The sequence below is a fragment of the Euleptes europaea genome, chromosome 3, assembly GCF_029931775.1.
Source record: "Euleptes europaea isolate rEulEur1 chromosome 3, rEulEur1.hap1, whole genome shotgun sequence".
Lineage (NCBI taxonomy): Eukaryota > Metazoa > Chordata > Lepidosauria > Squamata > Sphaerodactylidae > Euleptes > Euleptes europaea.
Window position 1 is genome coordinate 42,754,538 of NC_079314.1, and position 27,484 is coordinate 42,782,021.

Genomic DNA, 27,484 nt, shown 5'->3' on the forward strand with positions numbered 1-27,484 from the left:
GGAGCCACGCGTTTGCCATAGATCGATGCTTCCCTCTGCCTGATGTGCCCTCTGCCATGTGCCGGGGGCTCCAGGCCTCTCTGAAACAAGGGGTGGCCCCGTTCTGAGAGGATCCATCTATGTGGGAGTGAGCGATACAGACGGAGCTTGAGAAGAGCTGGGGAAGTGATGGAGGAATTCACCACCCGGACCTATGGGACCAGAGGGGTGGATAACAGGCCTCTCTTTGGAGAGACTTCGCCACGGGTAAAGCGAGATCCTTCCCGGCTTGCTTGCGCCACACACCTCCTTGCCCTCCTGAAATGGGGTTTGTTTGTCGGGCTGTCCTGAGGCTGCTTCACCTTTGCTCTGTGGGAATCTGAAGATGTGCTCCAGGATCCCTTCTGAGATTGCTACGGGTGCCAGCTGCATCTCAGTTCAAGCATGGCTGTGTGTGGCTGGAAGCTTTGCAAGGGGTTCTGGGATGCATCTCTTTTTTTTAAAAAAATGGCTGCCCCAAGCAACTGCATACTTGATTTGGAGGCTTTCCTGTGAAGAAGGCAAGATTGCTGGCAGTTTTTCCCCAGTGGCATTTCAGATTCGCCACATTGCTGGTCAATGCAAGGGTCTTCCTTTCAGTGGCATGGTGCAATTGGGCAACGTGTGAAGCCCTATCCAGTGATCTGCCTATAGCCAGTTGTGTTAAGCTTGCTTGTGAGCTTTTCTGATAAAGAGGACTTTGTCTGATGGAGGGTTGGCAAAGCATTTGCTGTGACAGGCTTACCTTGGAATTCCATGGCGTTTAGAGGGATTATTTCAAGGGCCCTTTTCTGGGAGAAGTTGGACTTTTCAGCATTCTGGTCTCTTGAATCAAGCTACATTATTAGAAATTCTGACTTATTTTAGCCAATAGGCAGTGCTTTTATATGGATGTCAGTCCTCATCTAATATTGGTAGTACAGTGCAGAAACTTGTTTATTCCTTTTTTAGAATTAATTGCAGAACGTCGTCTTCATTTTAATTGTTTGTTCTTTCTATAAAGATCAAGTTAGCTCAGATTCTTTTGTCTGGTGGAAGGGATGGGCAGTATCCAGTGGTGGGCAGAGTTAGGCTGCTTTCTGAACTTTTCTTCCTTTATTAGTCTGGGCGATATTTCTTGCAGCAACTTCAGCTCCAGTCCTCTTGGTTGCTGGAAGATAGGCAGAGTGTTGTGGAATTGCTTGAGTCGGGAGCTGGATCGTGTCCAGAATTAAAGTTGGGTTCTGCAAACAGTTCTCTATGTTGCATGCAGAACACAGACATTAGGTTAGCCATTGCTTGTAGTAAGTAACAGTAGTAGTTGGCTTGGCCTATCAACACTTATGTGTGTTGTTCTTGTTGTTTTTAATTACTACGCTGACTCCTTTCTACGTTTTAACCCAAGGCAGCTGACAGTTAAAACAGACCCTCCGTATATTGCCTTTTCTTCAAGGTTTGCATACCACTTCAGGATAAAAATAATTCACAAAGTGGCTTGTAGAAATTGGCCATCAAAGTAAATGAGATTTTAAAAAAGAATTATGCAGTAAATAACAACAAAACAGTGTGGCAAAAGGAGAAATGTAAAAGCCCAAGAAAAAAACTGCAGAAAAAAAATTCAGACCATAAACAGGGTGTTAAAAGACCAAGGCCTTAAATGAAAGTTTGGGTTAAAAAGAAACGTTTGGGCCTGGCACCTAAAAGAGAGTAGTGAAGTAGGCACTGGTTGAACCTCAAGGGGGACGGGCAGTTCCCCAAGTGTGGTGCCAGTGCTGAAAAAGTCCTGTCTCTGGCTGGCAACCTCAGTCTCGCTGCTGTATAACTGGTATCTCTCCCCCACCCCCCATCCTTAGAATGCCCCAGAGCTTTCTGGAAATGTAGTGAGGCCTTTCTGTTCTGCTTTGGATACCTGTCAGCTCTCTTCTCCTAGACCATAACTTCCTTTGTGATGAGAGAAGACTCCGCCTCTGCATTGTTTTATAGTCTTCTTGTGAAAGTGCTTAGAGGTTCCTTGGTGAATCATGAATACGAGTTGGTTGTCATGCAGAATGTACTGCCTAGGTTTGAGTTATGGTACCCCTTGCTTGGATTCTGTTTTGGATCTTGCTTTGTTGGCAGCTGGCGAGCGTTTGGGAAGTGTGACGTTGCCGGTGCCCTCTCATTTAGTTGTCCAGGAATGCGCAAGCTTCTCTTTTGCCCTCTCTTGTTCAGACAACAGTGGTAAATGTGATACTGCTGACATCTCTCTCATGTCTCTTCCCGAATTGTGGCTATTGTCACACTGGGCTGCAGAAGGCTTGTCAGCGCTTCACTTTGGCATGCAGGGATACCTGGATCTCTCTCCTCTCCTCCGTCCGATTTATACTTATTCGAATTTGCTGGAGACCCACCAGTTTTCCTTTTGATTCCTGCTTGCAAATCAACATTGTGCTGCATGGCTGTTAGAGCTGATTCGCTCATGTAAGCACACCTCTCTCTGTGCACCACTTACCCTATCCAAGATCGCTACTTAATACATATAGTATCAAGCACAAACTTGGAAATGCGAATAGTCCATCCCAGGTGACCACGAAAGCTAGCACTTCCAGGCTGCCTCATAGTGCTCCAAGTACAGCCCTTTTCTGCACATGGTCCAAGCCTGTCTCTCGGCTCTCTGTGACACACAGGTCGATGACGCAGTTAAAAAGTTCATGCGGGAACCCTCTAGGACTTGTGGGGGGATTACATTGCCCCACTATTTCCCTTCCCTGAGAGCCCCCCCCCAAACCTCTCCCTCTTTCCTGCCTCCCTCTCTCCTTTCCATCCAACAGCCCCTACCTATGGCACAGTTGTGTAGTGCCAGGCCCATAGTAGGGAACTCTCAAGGACCTGTGTGGGGTGCATCACTTCCCCTGTATTGCTCTCCCCACATTATTTCCTTTTCTCCTCCTTCTGGCAACTCCCATATCTTCTCCTCTTTCCCTGCCTCATTCTCAGTCAATCACTAGCCTACCCTTTATCTGCGTTCCATCTGAAGCTATATTTAATTATTTATCTTCTTTGTTTATATACCCTTCCTTTCTCCGCAGTGGGGACCAAAGCAACTTACATTATTCCCCTCTCATCCTTTTTGTTCTCACAACAACCCTGTGAGATAGTTTCATCCTAACCTATGTGACTGGCCCAAAATTACCCAGTGAGGTTCCACAGCCAGGTAGGGATTTGAACGTGGACCCCCAGATATTACTTGGAAGTACTAACTGCTGTACCACACTGGTTTCTGTAGGGTTCCTGCTGTTGAACAGTAGCAAGCAACTAGGCCTAGCTGAGTCACTCAAGTCAAGTGGTATCAAGTCACCCAGTGACTGCTGCCAGGCCTGGCCCTTGTGAGTCCTCCCTCAAAGGCCAAAGTAGGCCTGAGAAGAGTCCTAACCTCTCCCCCGCCATTTTACTCATAGAAACCCAGCCTGGAATCCTCTGGGTGCCTAGCAACAGCCATTGAGGGAATGCACTGCTTCAAGCTACAGGCATTCCTTTTATCATTTTTGGGTTTTTTAAACTCCCCAATGCATTTTATTTTTGGAGTTTGTATTTTTCTGCAAACCTGGGGCATTCCTCGGGTTTGTAGAAAGATCTGTCTTGGCCGTTCACAGCACTAGTCAACATATTTAAATATCCTCAGATTTGGCTGACTTTTCTGTTAGTATATAGATGATGATGATTGCATTTTTAGAATGAAAGAAAAGTCATTTGAGTGGTGTTCGGTGGCCCACTTCTTCATCCTCTGATCAGTGATGCATTGCCAACAGGAGGGGCTAGTGTGTATGAAGATCATTTTCAGCAGCCACGTGTAACAGGAAGGACCTTTGTCTCAGAGTTATGTCTCCCCCCCTCCAATGAATGGGATCCTCCTTGTCCTCTGAATTTAGTCAGAGGGCTTCACAGAGTGCATAGGTCCCCTTCTGACTCCCCGTCCCCTTGTGAGAGAAACCACCTCTACGAGAAGCCACTCTGAACCCCAGTTCTGAGGCAGCATAAGGTAATTTCCCCCCTGCCCAGGATCAGCAAGGCAGCAGGCTGGCAAGCCTTAAAGGAGACTGGTGTGCTGGCCAGCCATCTCAGAACATCGTTACCAGTCAGGTGTAGCATCCCCGCAACCCGACACACTGTATGATAAGTGTAATAATGTGATAAACACAGCCTGCCTTAACGCCGTCCTGGTTTATAGTTCTTCAAGTAAAGTACATTTACTTGCATGGTTAATGTGACCATGTATTCCATAGTAGTTTAAGCAAGGGAAGACTGCAAACCAAGCTTCAGTGTCTCTCTTGTGGGACTGCAGGATACTGAATGAGAAGAACCATTATATCCAGGGCCCTGGGCATTCTATACCAAGAAAAGCCCAGTTCTGTGACCTTTATCAGTCAAGTATGCTTGCTTATTCTGCGTAATTAGGCCTATACCTTTAGACACCTACTCAGAGACATGTGTGTGTGTGTGTGTGTGTGTAAAGTGCTGTCAAGTCGCAGCTGACCTATGGCGACCCCTTTTTGGGGTTTTCATGGCAAGAGACTAACAGAGGTGGTTTGCCAGTGCCTTCCTCTGCACAGCAACCCTGGTATTCCTTGGTGGTCTCTCATCCAAATACTAACCAGGGCTGACCCTGCTTAGCTTCTGAGATCTGACGAGATCAGGACATATTTTAATTTGACTTTAACATAATATAAAATATAATTAAGCTAACAATAAATGTCCTCCACAAACCATTCAGTGATTCACCAGTCACTAAATAGCCCTCTTCCTCCATTCCTATGCTAGATGTGGAGGCAACACAGAGTCTTATCCCCTGTCAAATTTCCCACTTACAACTTTAAGTTGACTGAATCGCCTCCTTCCTGACTTTTAAGATTTCACCAGATGCTTTAAAATTGTTATTTGAATTATTATTTTTATGGAGAAATTAGTTGAAGCAAGCTGACATTCTAAAGAGTTTCTTCCCCCCTCCCCCGCAATGATTGCTGGGAAATGTAGAGTACATAAAATCTTGGGTGTGGTTTGCTGGCCAAGTTCATGCATGCATTAGAATGGGGGGGGGGGTAGCAATTATTGTATCAGTTAGACTGCAGGTGTGGGGGGTACTTTTTTAGTGCTCCTCTGTTTATTTTTAAGTCATCCCTGCAAGCAGAAAGCTAGTGCACACAGAGAGGGCTGATCTCAAACATCTGACTCTTATGTTCCAGTTTTCTACTTATAAAGATCTTTAAAAAAAAACCCGCTAGGGAGCATTGAATTGTTTTCTCCCTCAGGGAAAATTGCACATTAAATGCTAGTTCACTTAAGGACGTCTGCGGCTGTTTTTTCAAGATAAAATGCTGCTTTGGAAGGGCACAACTTTGCGAGTGGGAGTCAGAAAGGGGAAGGGTGCCAAATCCTTTCTCTCCGGGCCATTTTTCTGCTCTAGCTAATCACCAGTTACTTTCCTTCCCATGGAGTTCAACATGCATACTTATCTAATATTGTGAGTGTGATCTGGGTCAGAGTGAATCCACTTTTAAAAAATACCCATTGGGGTTCCTTTAACATATAATGTCGTGTTTTTCCTTTTACCAGCTGGTTGAAATGTTCCAGTGCATTTTAGCAGCTAACACATTGATGTACGTCTCTTGAACTCTGAATACTTAATGACTCGCAGCAGAATGTGCGAAATTCCTGCATTGGAAACGTTGTGCTTGAGGTAGCAGCTGGTGGTATGGGAGCAGGGCCAGGTTTTGTGGGGGGGGGGGCTGGGCAGAGAGTGCCCGGGGGGCCCCTATGCCCACCACCAGGCTTTTTTTCTTGCCCATATCCCCCCCCACTTGCTTACACATTGCCCTCTCACCATCTGCAGTCATAGCTGTCCACCCTGCCTGCAGGCCCCTTTCCCTGATAGAGATCAGTCAGTTCATCTGGAGAAAACGGTCGCTTTGGCAACTGGACTCTATGGCATTGAAGTCCCTCCCCTCCCCAAGCCCGCTTTCCTCAGGCTCGGCCCCAAAAACCTCCCACCCGTGGTGAAGAGGGACCTGGCAACCTTAAGTGGAAGGATGTGAGCAAAGGCATCCGAGGAGAGGAGATGCATGAGTAGGGGGTCAGCCGCACTGAGCCCCACCAGAAGCCAAGGGCCCTGGCACCTGCCCCGCTTCAGGCTATGCTGACTCCGGCCCTGTATGGAAGCTTGGTTTGTGGCCTGCACCTGTTACCCTTTAAAGTAGCATAAAAATCTGTAAAGGGTAGGGATCGATGCGGGCTTCTTGCGGCTCTGAGGCCAGGGTTCTTTTTCACCATCTGTAACAGGTTTGTTTATTCGAGTAAAATAGTTCTGCCGAGTGGTTCACGGTTGGGTAAAGTACTAGAGTTAATAAAGAGCACAAGATAGCAAGTAGCCTAAAGCACGGACAAAGCAGAAGGTTGGCAATCACTAGGCAGAAGAGTATTTCGAACGCTTTCTGAAGCAGAAGTGCCTCTGTGCTCCACGTCTGAGTCCCTCCAAGGAAGGGAAGGGGCCGTGGCTCAGTGGTAGAGCATCTGCTTGGCATGCATCAGGTCCCAGGTTCAATTCCTGGCATCTCCAGATAAAGGGACTAGGCAAGTAGGTGATGTGAAAGACCTCTGCCTGAGACCCTGGAGAGCCACTGCCGGTCTGAGTAGACAAAACTGCCTTTGATGGACCGAGGGTCTGATTCAGTAGAAGGCAGCTTCATGTGTTCATGTGTTCAAGGGCAGAGCAGGCTTCTCTGAGGAGGAGTTCCTTAGTTCAGGTGCCACTGTCCAGCCCCGCTGGACCTTGGGCAGCAGGGATACACACAGTAAAGGCCTCTGTGGAAAATCACAGTGGCAGCCCATTCTGGGGCCTTCTTAGTGGTAGCCTCGGAGGTGAGGAACAGGCTGTTTTTGGAGGTACGGCCTGTCCTTTTTCTCCATGCCTCTTGTAAGCAGTGCAAGGGCCTATTTAGAAAAAACAAAGTTTGTCTTTTATCGTGATCTGATGATGATCTGATCCTGTGTTCCAAGACTCCAAAATCTGATCGGTATTGCGTAGTCTGTCTGTTGTCATCATTAGTGATAGCTTTAGGTATGTCAGCTGCCTTGAGTCTGCTCTAGTTGTAGTGAAGGGTGGTCCTGAATTTGTAACATACATGCATGAGTAAACAGATTCTTTGGCAATTACTCGCTATGTCCTGGACTCAAAACTGTTTTGGGCTTTAAAGGTCAACACCCACACTTTGGGCCCATAAACCAACAGGAAGCCAGTAAAGGTGTTGCAGAACTGGGATTGCATGTTCCTTGTGGCTTATTCCATTCAACAGTCTTACGACTGGAACCTTGTGTCTGGAATTGGCTCCGAACGCCTCTTGCCTGAAAAACCCTATGGGGTCACCGTAAGTCAGCTGTGACTTGACGGCAGTTTCCACCACCAGCCTAGAGCATGTTATTCTTCTTGTCTATAAAAGTACAGCTTTCTCTCTCTCTCTCTCTGTCTTGTTTTAAACCCGGTTTATCTATGATGACAACTTCATGTTGAAGTCATGAGGTGATAAACAAGCTTGTGTGAATCAGACTTTAACATCCTGTGAAGTGTTCTGCAGTAAGTTTTATGCCCCTCAATATAAGGAACGGGTTGCCATCTTCTCTTCCATAAGGAGGAGGAAGAAGCTAAGTTTCTAGTACTGGCGAGGAAATAATAGGGCTGGTCAAACATTTGTTTTTAAAGTGAGGCCTTTTGAAGGTGCCGTCTCTGCTTCGATGAGGACAAAGAGTTCTTGCTCCGCTCTCTGGTTCTCCTTGCCGGGATCAGCTTTTGTACTCATGAATTATAGAGTTCAGATAAAACACTGCTAATAGTAAAAGACATGGCTCCCAGTAGTGTCTCAGACTCAACAAAACCAGGATGTCCGCAGCTGAGGTCGTGGTTGCTAGATGTTTGGAGGACTTCACAGGTATGCAGACAGACCATGACATGAAGATTAACCCAAAGAGAAAAGCCTTTTGAAAAAGCTGCTATCTGAGGACCGAATATGCTTCAGGAGACATGAGATGGTGAGAGCAGTTGAGAGTTTGCTAAAAGTCATGGGAAATTAGCCTTTTCAAAAACCTGTGAGAGCTTATGGAGTTCTGGAGGTACATTTGGGAGGAGGGGCAGGATCCAAAATGTTCCTCACTCTGCAGTTCCAAGCTGTGCCTTCTCCCACTGATCGCTAAATCCTTGCTTTAGAAGCTTTCATTATGGCTCCCTTCTCCATGTCCTATCAAAAAGCTTCTAGATTGGCTTTTTTGGATTGTTCATGGAACCTGCTTCTCGGAGAAAGCAGCAAGAGGTGTGCCTTTGATCCAAAGAGACGGAGGAGGAGGAGGAAGTCAGTCCAGGAAGCCCCTGCTAAGCTAAGCTGATTTCCATTTTGTGTGATGGTATTTCTTAACAGTTAAGACATAAATGATCTGTAGTGAGTGATCCTCTTTCTTAAGGATGTAAATGGCTTCCTGTGTCAGACCACATCTACATGCAAGTAGCACCAAATAATTCTTTGTGTGTATGGAAACAATGCCACAAGTCTTAATTAATTCCAGGTCATCATGGCACCTAGAAATTTCATTGTAGCCTAGTAATTACAATGAACCCAAGCAAGAGGTGTTGGGATTGGGGGCAGTCAAGCTAAGAGTATTTTTTGCTTAAAACATGTAGTCTCTTAACTTGACTGCTTCCAACAGATGGTATCTCCTTCCCATTACCACCCCAGCATTACTGGAGGGGGACAGGGCTAGCTTCAGAAAAAGCTTCTCCCCATCCTTATTGTTGGGGTGGGATAGATAGTACAGGTGTGAAAGGGTATAGTAACTTTCATATTGTATTGATGCACCTTAAGGAAGGAAAGTTGGAGCCCAGAAGAGGTAATGTATTTTGACCATGCTTCCCCTATAATCCTAACAACTGGAGCATATTTGTAAATTAATCTCTGGTTCCTGATTTATTATTTTGCTTACAGTTCTGCGGATGTTCAAAATGTGAGTTGAAAGTTACCTTTTTGTCTTTGCATTAATCCAGTAACGAGAAACTGATGAAAAGAGGTTAGGGTTTGCTTTTGTGGTAGCAATAACTAGAAGATGTGGTCATTAAAATAAATAAAAAACAACAACCCTGAAAGCAGACAGATGTGTCTGCCTCCTACATTTTTGGCCTTGCTCCTACATCTGAAGAAATGTTGTTGTGGCCTAATTTATACAGTACCTCTTAGTTTCTGTGTTGACATCGTTAATTAGATTAGTAGTGGGTAAGAAGGTTTCAGATGACAAAAACACTGTGCAGAGACAGTAAATGATGGCCTTTCAGAAACAGCATGACCTAAGCTGAGACAGGCTTAGATCTCTGGTACCATCGAATCTCCTGCAATCACTGTGGTGAAAAAAATCCTTTGGGAAGTGGTTGTGGGACCTTCTGTAACTTAAAACTGGTCCAGCAAGTCTGTCTGTAATTTGATTACTGCTGAGCCTGCCTTTGGGAATTGTCTGCATATTTATCCGCTTGAAAGGCAAGCAAGCGTAGCTAGTCACATATGGTTATGGTCTGGACCGATCTGTCCAAAAATATATGGAACAGGCCTGTCCTGTTAGAGTGCAGCAAAGGCCGAACGTATGTTTTGTGGGGCTAGATGCAGTGTTTGCCCACATCCCACAGTTTTACACCAGGGGGAGAGAAAATCAGCATACAGATGTCTCTCACTTTAGCTATGGAATCATGGTGTTGGAAGGGGCCACACAGGACATCTAGTCCAACCCCCTGCTCAATGCAGGATCAGTCTAGCATCCCTGACAAGTGTTCACCCTGCCGCTACTTGAAGACTGCCAGAGAGGAGGAGCTCTAAGCAGCCAATTCCACTGCCGAACTACTCTTACTGTAAAAATTTTTTTCCTAATGTCTAGCGCCCATAATTTATACCCATTATTATGGGTTCTATTCTCTGCTGCCTATAAGAACAGCTCCCTGCCCTCCTCTAATTGACAGCCTTTCAAATACTTAAAAGAGAGCAATCGTGTCCCCTCTCAGCCTACTCTTCTCCAGACTAAACATTCCCAACTCCCTCAGCCTTTCCTCGTAGGGCTTGGTCTCCAGGCTCCTGATCGTCCTCTTTGCTCTCCTCTGCATCCTCTCCATTCTGTCCACATCCTTTTTGAAGTGAGGTCTCCTGACCAATGCTGTGGCCTGACCAGGTGTGACCTGACCAATGCTGTGTACAGCGGAACTATGACATCTTGCGATTTGGATGTCATGCCTCTGTTGATGCACCCCAAGATCACATTTGCTTTTTCTGTTGCTGCATCACACTGGCTTCTCATATTTAACTTATGGTCAGCCCCTACCCCAAGATCTTGTTCACACACATTGCCACCCCGAAGTGTATCCCCTATCCAGTATGCATGTCCCTCATTTTTGTTACCCAGATATAGAGCTCCGCACTTATCCTTGTTGAATTGCATCCTGTTCACATCCGCTCACTTTCCCAGTGTGATCAGAATTATATCTTTGTCTTCTGGTGTGTTCACTGTCACTGTCTTCAGTTAGCACAGTGTGTGGACTCCATGGAGTCTTTTCCTCTCACTGTCCTGCTTACTGTTCACATAGGGTACCGTCTTGGAGCTGACAGCAAAACAGCAGAAGACGCTGAAATGAAAGTGTGTTAATTAAAACTTCCTTTGGGAGTTCTGAATCGGCGCCCATTCTTTTGATGGCACCCATATCTATAGGGCTCTCAGGGGGCAAACTGGGGATCAGCCTGGTAGTTAGGCAGCTGTTTGGTGGTCAGCCTGTCCCTATTTATTTATTTAAGGAGATTTTTGTGCTGCCTCTTCTGAGTCTTGTTTGAGGTGGCTTACAATTAAAATAGTGTCATGATATAAAACAATCCTCTCCAAACAAGTTAGTAAACGTTTTGCCACGCTTAGATGCCAGCTGGGGAGCCAGGAAGATGCACTGAGGTTTTGAGTAAATATTTAGATAGCAGGCAATTCTGATTGGTAGCTCAAGTTTTTTATGATGTCATCAAGATGGCAAAACCTAATTTCCTCTTTACCTTTTCTAATCTGAGCTATAACTCGCGGACCAAGTGACCATTTTCAAATTTTAAAGCACTGAATGTGTCCTGGTAGTTCTTGACTTTTCTCAGTAGTTTCAAGGGAGTTAACTTACCTTGACTTGCAAAAACACTCACAGGGTTCCAGCCAGCGAAGACATGTAGTCCAATCAAGGCAACGGACATGTTCTGTCCAAGCGAACTTCTGAGTTTGCTTATGTCAGTAAATCTTGTGTGACTCTTTGTTTCACATTTAACAAACATGAGGTGTGGTGTTTCACTTGCAAATCCAAGGCACAGTATTAGTATATCTGTGTCTTCTGAAACAACCACAGTAGATTTTGTTCCCTTCCCCTTTGTATGCAGTTGCAGATCTTATGTGATCGCTGGTGATCTTGAAACAGGCCTCCTCACTTGTTGAATAAAGTGTTTCCTCTTCCAACCTCTGAATGTACTTGGGCATCCTCCCCTGCTACACCAAGAACTTGATGAATTCAGACTTGTTAGATGAGCTCCACAGATATTGGTGCAATATTCTTTGCCGGCAAGCAAATCTTGCTCCTCGTTTGCAGTGTGGAAAGAATGGTCTTTTTCTTTGATTTATGCCTTATATCAACCGGGGGAAAAAACCCAACCAGTCAGGGTTGGGGCATTATTAGTATTAGCTATTTGTAGGGGAATTTATTAGCTTTCCAACAGTGCTTTAAAATTTGAAAATGGTTGCTTGTAGCTCGGATTACAAAAGGTAGTAAAAACTGGTTTTGGCCATCTTGATGATATCATAAAAAGCGCAGCTGCAGTAGTCCAATCTAGTGGCTGTGGCAAGATCCTAATCCTGTTGAAAGGATAAATACAGGTTAGTAACCTATAAAGTCATCCAGTTTGTAGCAGGAAAAAAGTGCACGCTCATTTTGTGAAGTTCATACTGTGACCATTTGCAGATATAGGTTGTCTTGTCTGGATTTAAATATACTGTGGTACTTATGCATGACTTGTATTTTGTCTTTGCTGTGGCTTAGTTAACAGGCAATCACTGACTTGTTCCACCCATGACTTTGCCAGGTTATGTCTGTGGCAGTAGCAAAAAGTAGACTTTCCTGGATGTTAACTGTATGTGGAAGCTTGGCCTAAGGAGCCTGGGAATCCTGCACTGCAATCTTATGCGGAATTATTCCAGCCTAAGCCCATAGATCTAAGAGCCCCATGGCGCAGAGTGGTAAACTGTAGTCCAAGCTCTGCTCACGACCTGAGTTCGAGCCCAACAGAAGTTGGTTTCAGGTAGCTGGCTCAAGGTTGACTCAGCCTTCCATCCTTCCGCGGTCGGTGAAATGAGTACCCAGGTTGCTGGGGGTAAAGGGAAGATGACTGGGGAAGGCACTAGCAAACCACCCCGTAAACAAAGTCTGCCTAGAAAACGTTGGGATGTGACGTCACCCCATGGGTCAGGAATGACCCGGTGCTTGCACAGGGAACCTTTACCTTTAAGCCCATAGATACCTATATATAAAATAGATATCAGTGGGTTTAGTCTACAGAGCCAGTGTGGTGTAGTGGTTAGAGTGTTAGACTGGGATCTCAGAGGCTTGAACCTGGGTTCAAGTCCCCACTCTGCCATGGAAGTTTGCTGAGTGACCTTGGGCCAGTCACACACACTCCCCCCCTCTCCCCCTCTAATCTACCTCTCAGGTAGGGATTATTTCCTCCCCACAGGTCCTTGTGGGTCCCCCACCTGTACAGTCCTGTCTTGCAAAGGGGCGCTGCTTGAGCTCCTTTGACATCACCTTCTTCCCTTCCCCACGACTAGACCTTGCTGAATCCTCTGCTTCACTCTGTGTTGATTTGTTCGGCACAGGGCTTTCCTCTGCCGATTTATAATCCAAGAGGATGTTTGAGAGAAAGACAAAGTGTTGGAGAGTCCCAAGTCCATGAATAGATGGAGCTCAAAGACACAGTTCTTCTCTGCCTGCATGTTTCCAGTAGCCTCCTGAGCAGAATGCCGTGTGGCCTGAGAGGCAGTGCGAAGAAGGGGAAATGAGGCAAAATTGCCCGTACCCTTTTCTGTGAGTGGAGCTTCATTTGTACAAATGAGGAGGAAGAGGAGGGTTTGCCCAGTTCCCCCTTCTTCTTGCACCCCTTGTGCCACATGACATCTTGTTGGGGGACACTCTGAACCTCAGCAGAAGGTTTTTTGGGGTGCACTCGGGGAAGATATGCTTCCACAAACTCCTTCCGTTTGAAGGAGTTGGGATCCAACACCAAATCTAGAAACTGTCCTAAAAAAAGATTGACAGTTCGAATTGTACTTCAGCAGCATCCATGGGTGAAATGGCTGGCTCTGCATTCCAGTCTTTTAGTATCCATGCGTGGAGGCAATGCGCATCCCTCCCATATCCATTTAAGGGGCTCTGGGGACACAGCTGAACCTGAACAATGCCCCTAGTGCTAGCAAAATGTTAAAAAGGCATCCCTCAACAGTAAAAATAGGGATTTAGTAGGGAAAGGGGTTGGAAAATAAGAAATGTCCATGGTTAAGGAGCACAGTGGAGCATGTGATATTTTGCTTCTGTGCTGATGGAACTGTGACTTTCCCCAGGCCACATAATGGGCACTTTCATGCATACTAAATAATGTACTTCCAATCCACTTTCAATGCACTTTAATGACCGTGGGCAAGTGGATTTTGCCATTTCACACAGTAAAAATCCAGCTGCAAATTCCATTGAAAGTGGGTTGAAAATGCATTATTTGGCATGTGTGAAAGTGCCCAATGAGTGTGTGATCTGAGCAGGGGATTTCCTGACTGACAGCTCAACCTTCTAGCTGCTGCGCTGTGTTTGCATTCATGATGCAGGTACAGGCTGCTCAATATAAATATTGGCACAGGGGCTCTCTGCAGAGAATTCACCAGGGAACCTGCATGCCGCACAGTGCGGGGGACGTGCAGATTTGCTTGTGTTTATCGCCTTGTACTTTGTCACAGTTTGGCATCTGGAGGCCATGCAAGAGAGAAAATTCATCCTTCAAGTTACTCTGTGGGTATGGCATTTTGAACATAAACTCCAAAGCCAACCTAGCAGTCTCCCTGTACAGGAAGTAGAATCGAGAGCAGAATGCTGCTGTTCCTGACGAAATTCTCTAGGAAATATGAGCTAGGGCATTGATTTGTGTATGACGCTTTGACTGAGAAAGCCAGGGTGTAGTGGTTAGAGTGTGGGCCTAGGATCTGGGAGACCCAGGTTTGGGGGCCCCATTCTGCCACAGAAGCTAGCTGGCTGACCTTGGCCCAGTTTCACGTAGGGTTGCTGGGTCCCTCTTCGCCAACGGTGGGAGATTTTTGGGGTGGAACCTGAGGAGGGCAGGGTTTGGAGAGGGGAGGGACTTCAATGCCATAGAGTCCAATGACCAAAGCGGCCATTTTCTCCAGGGGAACTGATCTCTGCCGGCTGGAGATCAGTTGTAATAGCGGGAGATCTCCCGCTACTACCTGGAGGTTCAATAAACACGATGTGTACTGATAAAAGGTATGCAATTCAAAAGAAAAAATACTCAGGTCACAGCCACTGATAATTGCAATATACTACTGTAATTGTGACATAAACATCAATGTGTATACAAGTTACCAACTTTTCACATTCAATTAACCTATCTCTGGTTATAAATTCAGTTCACGGTGATCCTGGAATCGGAAAACACTGTTGGAGGTTGGCAACTCTAGTCCCACGTTCTCAACCTAACCTACTTCACCGGGTTGTTGTGAGGATAAAATGGAGGAAAGAAGAAGAGTGTAAGCCGCTTCTGGCGCCCCTTGGGGAGAAAGACAGGGTATAAATGACGTAAATAAGTAAGGGGGTGAGATCATTCACTTGATTACTTTCAGACATTTATGAGTAAAGGCATTCAAATGTGTGGAAGACGGCAGCCCTGAAAATAATTTACCTGTGATCACATCATCATTCAGAAACTGAAAGTTGCCTTGGCTACAGAGCTCAGTTTCCTGAGCGTTCCAGCTTAATATCTTTGTTTCTTTCAAAAAAAGTCAGCATGTGAGGACTATCTGGTTAAATCTTGGAAACTTCAGGGCATGCACGAGGGGGCTGAGGAGGTCTGGGGACTTCAGCATTCGTTGTGATTAGTGGAAGCAAACAGCTTAGGCAAATACTATATATTATAATCTGCCCTTGAGTCTCAGTGAGAAAGGTGGGCTGTAAATGCAGATGATGATAGAAAAATGTGCAGTTTGCTTGATAGTGGAAGTTATGGGATGGATCGTCTCTTGGCACGGGATCTGGGGATCCTGCTGGTGCTCCTCACTGCAGTAAACCAGAGCTTACAGTGCTGCCTTACTAACTTGCTACACTTCCCTGGATCTGGGGGTGAGGGTGGGGTGGGGGGTAGAGGGCAAGGTGTGCTTCACTTGCAGAAACGATTGCGAGTAGGCTCTGGATGGAGAAGGGGGCTGAGACCGCTCAGCACTACAACACAAAAAACGTTAAGCATAGCAACAGGAAACCCTGGCCTTGCTGTCTTTCTGGTTGCCCTCGATTCTTTTTCCTGAGAACTTCTTCAGCTTGGTACTTGGCTGCTTCTGTGTTTGGCCCTTGAGATGTGTTTGTAGCCAAAGAAGCAATCCAGCCTGTGCCTCCTCCCCTCTTGATCTCCTCCCCTTCTGACCTGATCTCCTCTTGGTCTGTGTATTTTTAACCTCTCACTGGGCTAAGCTTCTAGCAAACCGTATTGTCGCAGGGCACTAAGAGAAAGCAAGCGGTGATCACTTTGGGGATATCTGGAGGTGTTGCTCTTGATCTTGGGATCCTACAAGGCCTTGCTCTAAGTATTTATGAAGTTCTGGGGACCTTTATCAGTGTTTTCCACTCTGCATCATTTTACATACCTCAGAATTAGCTGAGACCTGCTTTTTTTGTTGTTGACAAAGTGTTGCTATGTCTCAGCCCCCCGATAGCCTCCTTGTTCTCTGTGTACTGAATTCCCAGTGCTGTAATACTGGTGTTTGATGCAACCTGGATTGGAGCAGTTCTAGGGATAGTAGGACAAGAATAGTCTCAAGGTGGGTTCTTCCATCTCTCAAGTGAAAGTGGTCTGAACATGGACTGTTCTTGGATGGGAAGCGACAGGAATGAGGCGCAAAGCTGTTGAAAAAATAGGCAGGATAGGCATGGAGGCCGTCTTAAGGTGCAGCATAGGAAGTTGTGTAAATGTGGGGATTTTGCCAAGACCAGCTTGCTACTAATGGAGTAAGATGCTCTGTTTGTTGAAATTCCCTACAAGATGGATCTTTCTACAAACCTGAAAAGGGCCCTAGGTTTGAAGAAAGATGTGACATCTAAAAAAATATATATTAGGGGGTTTAAAAACTCCAAAAAGATAAAAGAAGTGCCTGTAGCTTTAAGCAACAGATTCCTTCAGTGGCTGTTGCTAGGTACCCACAGTATTCCAGGCTTGGTGGAGGGGACAGAGGGGGAGGACAGGGCCTTGTCCAGTCCGATTTTTGGCCTGAGCGGGAGGACTCATTGGGGCCAGGCCTGCCTAGGGTTACCAGCAGGTTTAGAAATTCCTGGAGATTTTGGGGTGGAGTCAGAGGAGGGCAGAGTTTGGGTAGGAAAGAGGCCTCAGCCAGATACAAGGCCATAAAGTCCACCCTCCAATGCAGCCATTTTCTTCAGGGGGACAGATCTCTGTCATCTGGAGTTCAGTTGTAATTCTAGGAGATCTCCAGGTCCCACCTGGAGATTGGCAACCCTAGGCCTGGAAGCAACCTCTGGGTGACTTGATACCGCCCGATTTCTATTACTCAGCTAGGCTTGGCTGCTTGCTACTGTTCAACAGCAACCACCTATGAAAGCTGGTGTGATATAGCAGTTAGAGATTCAGAGTAGGTTCTGGGAGACCCAGGTTCAAAACCCGTCCTTCTGTGGAAGCTCAGTGGGTGATTTTGAACCGGTCACATACTTTCAGTCTAATGTACCTTGCAGGGTTGTTGTTCACATAATGAGGAGGAGAGGAGAATAATGTAAGCTGTTTTGGTCCCCATTGTGGAGAAAGGTGAGGTATAAATGAAGTAAATAAATATAGCTGAAGATGGAAGGGCAGATAAAAGGTGGGTTGGTGAATGGCTGAGAAGGAGAGAATGAGGCAGGGAATGGGGAGAGGATATGGGGTTGCCAGGAGGAGGAAAAGAGGATATGGGGTTGCCAGGAGGAGGAAAAGAGGAAGTAGTGCATGGAGGAGGATACAGGGGAATGTGAGGTGCCCCCCACAAGACCTTGATGTTCCCTACCATGCAAGTGGGCCTGGCCCAGTGGCCGACAGAACTGGGCCACAGTTTTCCTCCTCTTTCTGTGCCTGGCCCCAAACCAGCTTTGCCCATATGCAAACCTTTCCTACTATCTTATACTTCTTGGAAATGGGCTCTGTCTTACTTTTGGGGCTTCAGTGTTGAGTCACTTATGCTGTCTGCCTTGGGATAACCCTCTAACCATGGAGGTCCTTTTTTAGGCTTGGGTAGGGAGAAGCCAGTTGTATTGTTTATATTCTGAGTATTTTTGTACTCGCCAGTCACTTGATGCCCCAGTCCTCGCAGTCCCAGGCTGTTGACAAAAATGGAAGCCACCTTGGGCCCCTGACTGGCTGCCAGACATGGGAGCTGTGTCTGGTGTTCAGGCCCACTGTGTTTAGTTGGGGGTCAGAGATGACCTTGTTTCTACAGTCAGTTGTTCAGCTTGTAGGAGTTTGGAGCTGCTTAGAACAGTTCCTACTTCCAAAGCAAATGCTGCCTTTCACAGGCCTTCTGTTGGGGCCCATTGGAAGGGGGGGAGGTAATTTCAGATGTTAGGGCTGTGTCGGGCAAGGACAGAATACTTCCGGCAAGACCTAAAAGGTTGTTGTTTGGGTTCAGGGCCTACTCTTGGATACTTTTTGGGTCAGGGATCTGGTGTTTGTCTTCTCTCTGTAAAGTGTCCTGTGCCTATATGAGCCTACGTAACTGTTATGGTGACCAGTGATCTGAGCAAAGAGATCCTGAGGAGTAACATTTGGGGTTCTGGACTGGGCACCTTTTAGGTGGTGCTCCCATGGATGCACCATTTCTGTTAACAGTGTGGCCACCAAGAGTTGCCCAAGTATTGCACAGGCACATGAAACTGAATCCGACCGTTGCAGTGCATTCCTAAGGAGAGTTACTTCAGTCTAAGCCCATTCATTTCTTAGACTGGAGTAACTCTCCTTAGGAATGCACTGTTAGTCCATCAAGGTCAATGTTATGTAGTCTGACTGGCAGCGGTTCTCTAAGGTCTTGGGTAAAGGGCTTTCATATCACCTATGACCTGATGCTTTTTATAACTGAAAATGCTGGGGATTGAACCTTGGACCTTCTGCATGCCAAGCAGATCTCTGTCACTGAGCCACACCACTTCCCTAGCCCTTTTCCAATCTACTGTTGCCCAGGCATCTGGTCCTACAACTGGTGCCCATGGTGTGTGTGCTTCCCAACTGCGTGCTCAGCTGCCGATACTGGCTTCCCAGTATCACAAAACAACATGTTGGTCCAAGCTCTTCTTATCTGTCATGAGACGGGTCTTCTTTATCATCCGAGTTGCAGGTGTTCACCTGTGTCCTGGGGACTTTTTGCTTTCTTGGAAATCAGCTGTGCATTCTGGGGACTTCAAGTGAGGATTTCAGATGAGGGTTCAAGGGAAAATGTTCCTGTACAGCATGATTGTGTGCACTAACAGTCAGAGAGGAGGTGTTTGTTCCCCCTTATGTGTAGAACACAGTCCTCTATAATCTGGTTCTCATAGCATGTCAGAAGTTGCTTATTTTAACTCCGTTGCCAAAGTTAGTATTCTAGCTGACACACCAGTTTCTGGGCTCCTTCAGCTGAATCCACAGATTTTCACAAAGCCATAGAAACAGTTGCATAAAATGAGATCGAAAATCCAGCAATCTATGCTTCTCCTCTCCCCATAATATCATGTAGGGTCAAACATCATTGAAGTCGTCTCATGAAAGGTGTTTTCTGTTGCAAAAATAAATTTGGACAAGCTTTAGGCAAAGCTGTAGGCAAGTCACACCCCTTAATAAATGCTTCATTTCAATACTAAGTGTTTACAGCTACTTGCGGTTAGATGTGCTTCATGTAATGTACAACAATCACTCGGTTGTGGTTTCAGCAAAGGTTACAGTTTCTGATGGCAAACTACACCGTCAGAGTCTGAAATCCATTTTGGTCAAAGATGGCAACTGTCACTGGGCCAATTCAGGGCCAGAAAGGTACCAGATTAGCATGGCACTGCCAGTTCAAGTGTGCAGCTGAATCTTATGCACGTTTGCTAATGAGTGGCTGAGTGTGTTCAGTGCAGCCTCTTCCAAGGACTACTAGTATGCAGAGCAGCACTGTGAACAGGAGTTCCTGGCTGGCTGGCTTTGATGGTTGGGGTTTGGTTGGCAGACACCCGGGATGCTATGACCATCTTGTAGAAGCTCAGGAGGGTCTGGTCAGTACCTGATCGTAGCAACCTCTGCCCACCACCCTGAGTTCCAACAATGGGAGAAAGTTGGGATGTCAAGGTAATCCAATTAAAGCTGTCTTTCTGTGTTTTCACAACTGGTATTAGAGCATCTTCCTTATGGTCAGGTTCCAAGGAACTATATCATGGGGCAGCTGAATAGCATGGCCCCTTCTAAAAGCTGTGGAGGTGGCAGAAATTTGTGTGGGTCCTTTCATGAACTATTTGTGCTCTTTCTCCTCTGCCCCACCCAAGTGAGTCCTCTTTCTAAAATGTGTTTTTCTGTGTGTGTGGTTTTAACCAAAAGAGAAAATTACTTCCGCAGCAGTCTGTTCTGTGCAGATTGAAAAGTGAAGAGGAAATGCAAAATAGGTGAGCACAGTCCAGCGCTGAGTTTGAGCAGTGTTCCTGGGCATGACAATAGATATGTTTACAAGGACTCAAGTGTTCCTCTTTTAACTCGGTGAAGGGAATTACATATACTTCTGAGCATTATACAATTTGGAAATGAGATCAATGCAATCCAATACACCTTTCCTTGGGCATGTGTCCTCTTTAAAATATATGGTGCCCACATCATAGTCAACGTGGTTAGGATTGTGCTGCAGGTTTGCTAGCCATGACAAAATGTAAGGTGCTTATGGCGTAGATACTTACTAGAAGAGCTTAATTTAATTTAAATAAAATGCCCACTTAGCCCATGTCTCACTGAATGCTCAGATGAGTGCGGGGTCTATTCAAAGATTTTATTGGTCTAAGGGGGGTAGGAATGTGGCGGCCGCTATTAAGCTTTTTAATATGAAATCCTTGGCTCAATTATTATATGGAGCCCCACTCTGTATAATGGCAAATAAGATGTTACTTGAAAAAACTCAATCTAAATTTTTAAGAAATATCCTCCAAGTATCTACTGGAGTGTCAAATGCTGCCATTCGACTGGAGGTTGGAATGGTTACGGTCGAGGCTAGAGTTTGGATCGCTGCCATTTTTTACTGGCTTAAGCTGATTTATTTCCCTGGGCGACTTGTTTCACTCACCCTGGCAGATACCTTTGTCTCCCCTTGGAGTAAGATGATTGAGCGAAAACTGAGCTACTATGGCCTGTCGAAACAACTTTACAAAACAAATGACTATGCTCAGGCAAGAGAAATTGTTAAACTCCGTATATTGGATGTCGAAAGACAGCACGATATGAATAGGCTAAGGAGCCCTCTTTATGATATAAGTGGGTTGAATAGGGTGGTCATGATGCCATATATTAAGTTATTGGAATATAGGAGGATTTTTACCTTGTTAAGATATAACATGCTACCCACAGTTGTTCTAGAGGGAAGATATAGAGGCGTGCCATATGGAAGTTGTCTATGTGAGTGCGGTGATGGCTCTGTAGAGACTTTAGAACATATTCTTTTTGAGTGTAGAATATATAGACAGATTAGAGAATCCCTCATTGTGCCTATAATTGCATGTTACCCTCATGAAAATAGAAGGTCTCTTCTTTCAATCCTGCTATCAGATAAGCAGCAGGAGATTACCTGTAAAGTTGCCAAATTTGGTTGGCTGGTTCTTAAAATTAAGAAAAGGCGGAGTGGTGTATAAAGATGCCTTATGTAAGTTCGTATTTTAATAAGATGTATATTGGTAGTATGTAAGCTATTTTACTTATGGATTAATTGTGTTCTTATTTATATTCTGGTCTATGACTGTTTTAAATAAACTTGACTTGATACTTACTAGAAGAGCTTAATTTAGGCTCCATGGCAGGGTTGGCCACCCGAAGACCTGGGAGGTCACATGCAACTCTTCAGTAGTTTAAATAGAGCTCTTGGGCCCATGCAACTTGTAGCTCCCCCCCCCCCCCGACTGTGGGTGCCTCTTCACTCCTTCCTGTGATGACTGATCTCCTCAAGCAGCAGCTGTTAATTCTGGCATTGCCCCCTCTTTCCTCAACTACCTATTCCCATAGGTAGTTGTGAAACTGAAGGAAGGGTACATGTTGGGGTGTTCTCTATCTGAATTGCTGCAGGTCTCTGGAGAGGGGACTGGGGAGAAGCCAGTGGAGAAACTAGACTGGAGGTGGGGCCACCAACCTCTTCTCCTCATAAGTATTGCACAGCCGCCCATTTCTCCACTTGCTCTTACAGCCTTGCGTGGCAAAAGGAGAGTCCAGAGTTCCCTGTTGGGTCTTCTCTCTTTGCCCATTTCTGCTTTTTCATTTTCCTGGTAGCTTGCAGGAAAGGCAAATTACTTCTCCCCCTCTTCATGTGGGTCTCCTTCTCTTCCACTCATAGGTCATTTGTGCATGGGTACTTGAACTCACGTTCGCCCCCTGTCTGACTCAGTTGTTCCTTGGAATTCTGCATGTGTTTTCCATCCATTAGAAATGACCTTGCTGCCAGCCCTCACAATGTCCAGGTCTTCCCATTCCTCTGTTAACCCGACTCTTCCATCTGCCCTGAACTCAGCCTGGCTGAAATCTCCATGCAGAAGCAAAACACGGGCCACAGGAAGATTGGCATCTCTCACAGTCGGATAGCAGTGTGTAAAGAGGTGGGGATTCAAACGCTTCCTGCTTCCTTGGGGCTCTTTCTGAGCAAAAGAAAGGCTTTTTTACATCAAGGGTTGGATTCCCTTTCTTTCAGATTGCTCCGTTTTTTGTTCTTAAAATCCTTTTTTATGCGGCAGTTGGGTTTTGGGGTGGGGAATCTTCTCTCACAGTGAGCACTGTGAAGTAAGCCAATTACTAGGGTTGCCAACTTCCAGGTACTAGCTGGAGATCTCCCGCTATTACAACTGATCTCCAGCCGACAGAGATCAGTTCCCCTGGAGAAAATGGCTGCTTTGGTCATTGGACTCTATGGCATTGAAGTCCTTCCCCTCCCTAAACCCCGCCCTCCTCAGGCTCCACCCCCAAAACCTCCCGCCGGTGGCGAAGAGGGACCTGGCAACTCTACCAATTACAAAGCAGCATTCGAAGGGGCGGGACTTGATTTGAGCTTGGACACTGTTGGTGCAGAGATTCCCAACTGGAAAGTCTGGGTCTAGCCAGCAACAAACCTCAGGTAAAACTCCCATTCATACATGACCATAGTGGTGGCCAAAGAGAGAACACGCCATCTCACAGCCTCTTGGAGAGGTTTGCTGTCCTGGAGTGAGACTAGGGATGTGCAGAGAAAGGGGAGTGAACTCTTAGTTTGCTGTTGTGTTAAGGAACCTGTTTACCCCAGGCTTGCCATGGCTGTGCGGCTGCCCTTGCCTGCAGTCTTATGTGAGGCTTTAGGCTTCGTCCCGTGTCAGCAATGCTCTTCTGCTCTCTGCATTGGTCAGTCAGGACGGTTTTTGTGCAAAAGAGTCAATGGGCACAAATCTGACACTGGCAACTGCAATGTTCAGAAACCACGACACCTCGCTGGCTCTAACTCATAAAACCTCAAAATGAAATAAAGGTGCTAGCCAGATCCTGGGTTTACTTCTTTATGTAGCCATTTATGCCCTGCTTTTCTGTCTGGCAGGGATTCAAAACAACTTACAACATAATTCTCTCCTCCCTTTTATTTTCCCACCGCCAATCCTGTGAGGGAGGTTACGCTGAGGGAGAGTGACCGGCCTTAGCTCACCCCGGCGAGTTTCCATTGAAGCTGGAAGTGCGCTCTCAGCCCTTGCATGTCGGACTCCCTGCCAGTTGAGGGGCAGTCAGAAAAGCCAGCCTGAAGGTTTTCTTACATGGCGTCTGTTCTGCTGGAGTAAAACAAAATGTTAGTGAGTTATTTATCGCTCAAATCGTTTGGCTTGACTGCCTCCTGGATATGGTGGGTTTAAACCGGACGTGGCAGCTTGAGTGTATGGACTTGCCTTCACTTTAAAAATGCATTTGAAGTGGCTTCAGGTGATAAGAAAACTGCCCGTGATTATTGATGCCTCCTTCCCATGTGGAAATTGTTTTCTGGTTTTGGACACTTGATAAACACGCAGGTGTGATTGGTCTTTCTGTGCTTTCACATCGCTTTTCAGCAAAGAGTGTTAACCTTGATTGTTCTCTGGATTTTAAATTGTTTGTCCTCCCCCCCCCCCCTTCTACTACAATTGGCACCAGAGACGGGCCCATTTGTGTTGGGGCGTTTCATATGAAGCGCCTCATAGCAATAGCAGAATGCAAAGGCTGACGCTCAACGCTATTCTGTTTTTCTTTTTTTTTTGTCTTCCAGGATAGAATAATCAATTTAGCTGTTGGCAGCATAACATCCTTGCTGCTTATAGTAAGTATTCAAGGTTGACAAACCTCCTTTATGTCTCTGTCAGCCAAGACTTTGCCGCTGTAGGTTATAAGTTTGGGATGCACGCCGGCTTCACCAGGGTGTCACGCGCTGAGCAGAAAGGCTGTCTCCAGCATCTGGCCTTCTGAGGAGCCCTGGAGGTTCCAGTTAGCTGCCATGGCTAATAGCTCCTCGGTGGATTGGTCTGATTTTCTCTTCTTCAAGTCGTGGAAGCTAACGGTGGTCGCCACCCTTGGTGATAGCGAAGTCCGTTAGGTTAATAGAAGAAGCGGTTCTTCTTGCTCGGACTCCGATCGGCTGCCAGCCATATGGACACAGGCCCGCCTAGGCCAGTACTGGTGACTCCAGCTGGCAGAGGTCTTCCTAAGCTTGCTACTGGAGAGGCCAAGAGGCATCCACTCTGCCACTGAGTCCCTCAGGGGAGCCACAGTTCAGTGAGATAAGAGGGAGAAATACTTTTCCACCTCACTATGAATATCTTCCAGAACCACCTTTGCCATTATCTTTCTCTTCCACCGTTATCTTTCTTTGAAAAGTCCCAGATGCTGAGGTGCACCAGCCACTTGCCCACAATTTGGCTTCCTCAGTGTATGGCTGCCCTGATCTGGATGGCCCAGGCTAGCCTGATCTCGTCAGAAGCTAAGCAGGGTCAGCCCTGGTTAGTATTTGGATGGAAGACCACCAAGGAATACCAGGGTTGCTGTGCAGAGGAAGGCACAGGCAAAACCACCTCTGTTAGTCTCTTGCCATGAAAACCCCAAAAGGGGTCACCATAAGTCGGCTGCGACTTGACAGCCCTTTACACACACACAGTGTATGGCTACATGCACTAAGTGACGCATGTAACAATTTAATTGTCCCTCCCAGTAGTAACCTTTATTTATATCCTATTTTCTCCCCAATGGTGACCCAAAGCAGCTAACAATGAAGAAAGAAATACAACCAGGGATGGGGGGCCTGGCTTCTGAGTGCCAAGCAGGTCTGCTGTCTTTGCTAGCTGGTTGGTCCTTAGCCTGCAAGCTGTGTAGCAGCAGATGGCAAGAGCCCTTTGGCTCATGCCTCTGGGCACACTCGGGCCTTCAGTTCCTGGGTGCAAAGAGGAGAACCAAGTCAGTGAGACGTCATTCAGCTGCTCCTAGCCAGCAGCTTGCAACCAGGTTTTCTGAACTGGAGCAAGGTTGAGTTGCTTGTGGGTTGTCTGCATCACCCAATGGCTAATAGTTACCAGGCCAGAGTCTCCCTGTTGGACCTGGCAAAGAAGAGGCAAATTGACTGTTCTGCTCAGAGAAATGCAGAAAGGAAATGTCTTGATGCAAACCCTTGTTTCTGCTGGTACAGCCCAGGCAAATATCAGTTTACCTAGGTAACCCTGGAAACTGTTGAGCTGGATCCTGCAGGTGTGTTCCATTAGCGGAGGTGCTTTCCTCAGCTAGTGTAGCAGATGGGTAGGGGCTGGCCCTTTTCCCACAGATAAGCAAGTGGGGTGGTGGTGGGGTGGTTTAAGTGTTGGTTATTTGTTCCTGTTAGGCTGGCTGGAGTAGAAGATTTAGTAATTTTTGTGGACAGCTGGAAGGCTGTCTTCTCCGTTTTTGGAAAAAAGGAAGATGGAAGGCGTCTACTTGGCATGCAGAAGGTCCCAGGTTCAATCTCCAGCTTAAAAGATCAGGCAGTAGATGATGTGAAAGACCTCTGCCTGAGACCCTGGAGAGTTGCTTCCATTTCCACAATACTGACCTTGATGGGCCAATGGTCTGATTCAGTATAAGGCAGCTCCATGTGTGTTCATGGGTGCACCTGTCTATATGTGCAGAGAGAATCCTGGAAATCAGGATCTTTTGTCTATAAGCAACTGGGTGTGGGGAAAATAGTGACATGAAGCTCAGTCATACTGAATCGAGCCCCCATTATGAGGGGTTTCTTTTGTGAAATGAGACAATGTGAAAGTCATGCCTCTAACCTTTGTGTTCTTTCCCCCAGGTCACTCTGATCAGTGCTTTTGTCTTTCCACAACTACCTCCAAAACCACTGCACATATTTTTTGCTTTCTGCATCTCCTTGTGTAGCGTTTCAGCTGGCATTCTTGTGAGTATTACAACCCGTGCTATGCTCAGTGATTACACAGTTTGCTGTAATGGTTGTGGGGAGCGGGGCGGTAATGCTCAGTAGTATGGAACAGAATTCTGAAGGATTTGCACAAAGGATTTTTAGTGGGCCACTTGACTAGCAAGTGTAGTTTTTAATGCAGCATGTAAAAGCTGCTTCACATTTAGAACTATTGTCAGAATTGGTAGCTCCCTAAAGATAAGGTTTCTAGACTTCTTGCTTAGGGAAGAATAACCAGTGGTTGGTAAAGACATTAAAGGCATACATTTGGAAAGGTTTCTTTGCAAATTCCCCCTTGAGACTGATGTACGCTACCGTGGGCAGATGGCCAAAGGACATGGTGATAGGCAGCCATCTCCTCATTGACAGTGGTTTCCTTCTGAGTTAAAAGTACTGTATGAAAATGTGGTTATGCTGATCAAGCTCTGATTCATTCGATCTGTTGCCCAGACCCATCTTTAATGAGAACTGTCAGTCTTCCCTCAAGTATAACGAATTAGGACTGACTTGCAAAGGTTAAACAACCACCTAGCGTGCATTTTGAGTGAGATAATGTATATATTGGATACTAAATTACCAAAGGGTGTCCATGTCACCGTGGGGGTTGAGTCTGTTCGACACCCCCTCAACTTGCCGCAGTGTTTGTGTTTTGTACACTTTAATCCAGATTGTTGCTCAGTCATTGGACAACTGAAAGATGACAGCAGTACAAGGGTGTTGGGAAGGGGGAAGGAGGTGTGAGTATAGCTCGTTGTTCTGACATCTGCCTGATTTCTGCTCAACCAACATCAGGGAAGGGAGAGCAGGTTTTGAAGGGGTGGGCATCTTGCAAACCCCACCTCTTTGAACCTAATGAAAGCAATGGGGCGGTGTCACAGGGCAGGGGCTCCCGCATCACTCGTAGAAGCATACGAAGGGGCTCTTCTCCAGTGCCCGTCTCCAAATAATACTTCAACATCTAACATTGCGTTTCCTCTTTCTTCAGATCTACTGGTATCGACAAGGAGACCTGGAGCCTAAATTCAGGAATCTAATTTACTATATCTTGTTTTCTATTATCATGCTATGTATATGTGCCAACCTCTACTTCCATGAAGTGGGTAAATGACTATTACAGGGCACAGCACAGACTGCGTCGAGATTGCCTGGATGGAAGTACTCTTGAGGTGGATGACTGGCACCAAAAGGAAAGGGCTTCAGTGGGGATACAGTCCAATGGATACTTGAGTTTTCTTCTAGATGTATATTTAAAGGACATTCCTATTGCCATATGAAACTACACCTGCTTCTTTCTTTTTTTAATTTTTTTAAAAAAGAGAGCTACTAGTGCACTTAAATGAACTTTCCATCTGCACACACATTTTCAGAACAGCACAAACTTTTTCCTTTTGGGGAAAAATTGCATCTTTTATTACACTGTACAAAAAGAAAGGCAGCACTCAAATGTTTGTACCACAGTATAAATAAAAATTCAGTCTACTGATACAGAAGACAAACTGGGTCGTAC

At 46.1% G+C, this 27,484-nt stretch overlaps 2 protein-coding genes across 3 annotated transcripts in view; both read left to right on the forward strand.

Moving 5' to 3' along the window:
* TMEM243 (transmembrane protein 243) lies at positions 1-27,158 on the forward strand. 2 transcript variants are annotated; one of them, XM_056846088.1, is made up of 4 exons: positions 1-246; positions 23,806-23,856; positions 25,852-25,956; positions 26,963-27,158. In XM_056846088.1, the coding sequence occupies exons 1-4, from the start codon at positions 169-171 to the stop codon at positions 27,083-27,085; spliced, it is 357 nt and encodes a 118-aa protein (XP_056702066.1). In that variant the 5' UTR covers positions 1-168; the 3' UTR covers positions 27,086-27,158. The 2 variants fall into 2 exon arrangements, with proteins under 2 accessions (XP_056702066.1, XP_056702067.1); XM_056846089.1 differs by lacking the exon at positions 23,806-23,856.
* MEIG1 (meiosis/spermiogenesis associated 1) overlaps positions 1-27,484 on the forward strand; it is a 256,861-nt gene that overhangs the window by 18,924 nt on the left and 210,453 nt on the right. The window lies entirely within an intron of this gene.

What these genes read in the sequence shown, in the direction of transcription:
- TMEM243 (XM_056846088.1), top strand. Translation starts at nt 169, where the DNA reads ATGGAGGAATTCACCACCCGGACCTATGGGACCAGAGGGGTGGATAAC. An exon ending in TTGGAGAGACTTCGCCACGG is followed by an intron (nt 247 to 23,805) that starts GTAAAGCGAGAT and finishes TTTGTCTTCCAG; the next exon opens with GATAGAATAATCAATTTAGC. An exon ending in TAACATCCTTGCTGCTTATA is followed by an intron (nt 23,857 to 25,851) that starts GTAAGTATTCAA and finishes TCTTTCCCCCAG; the next exon opens with GTCACTCTGATCAGTGCTTT.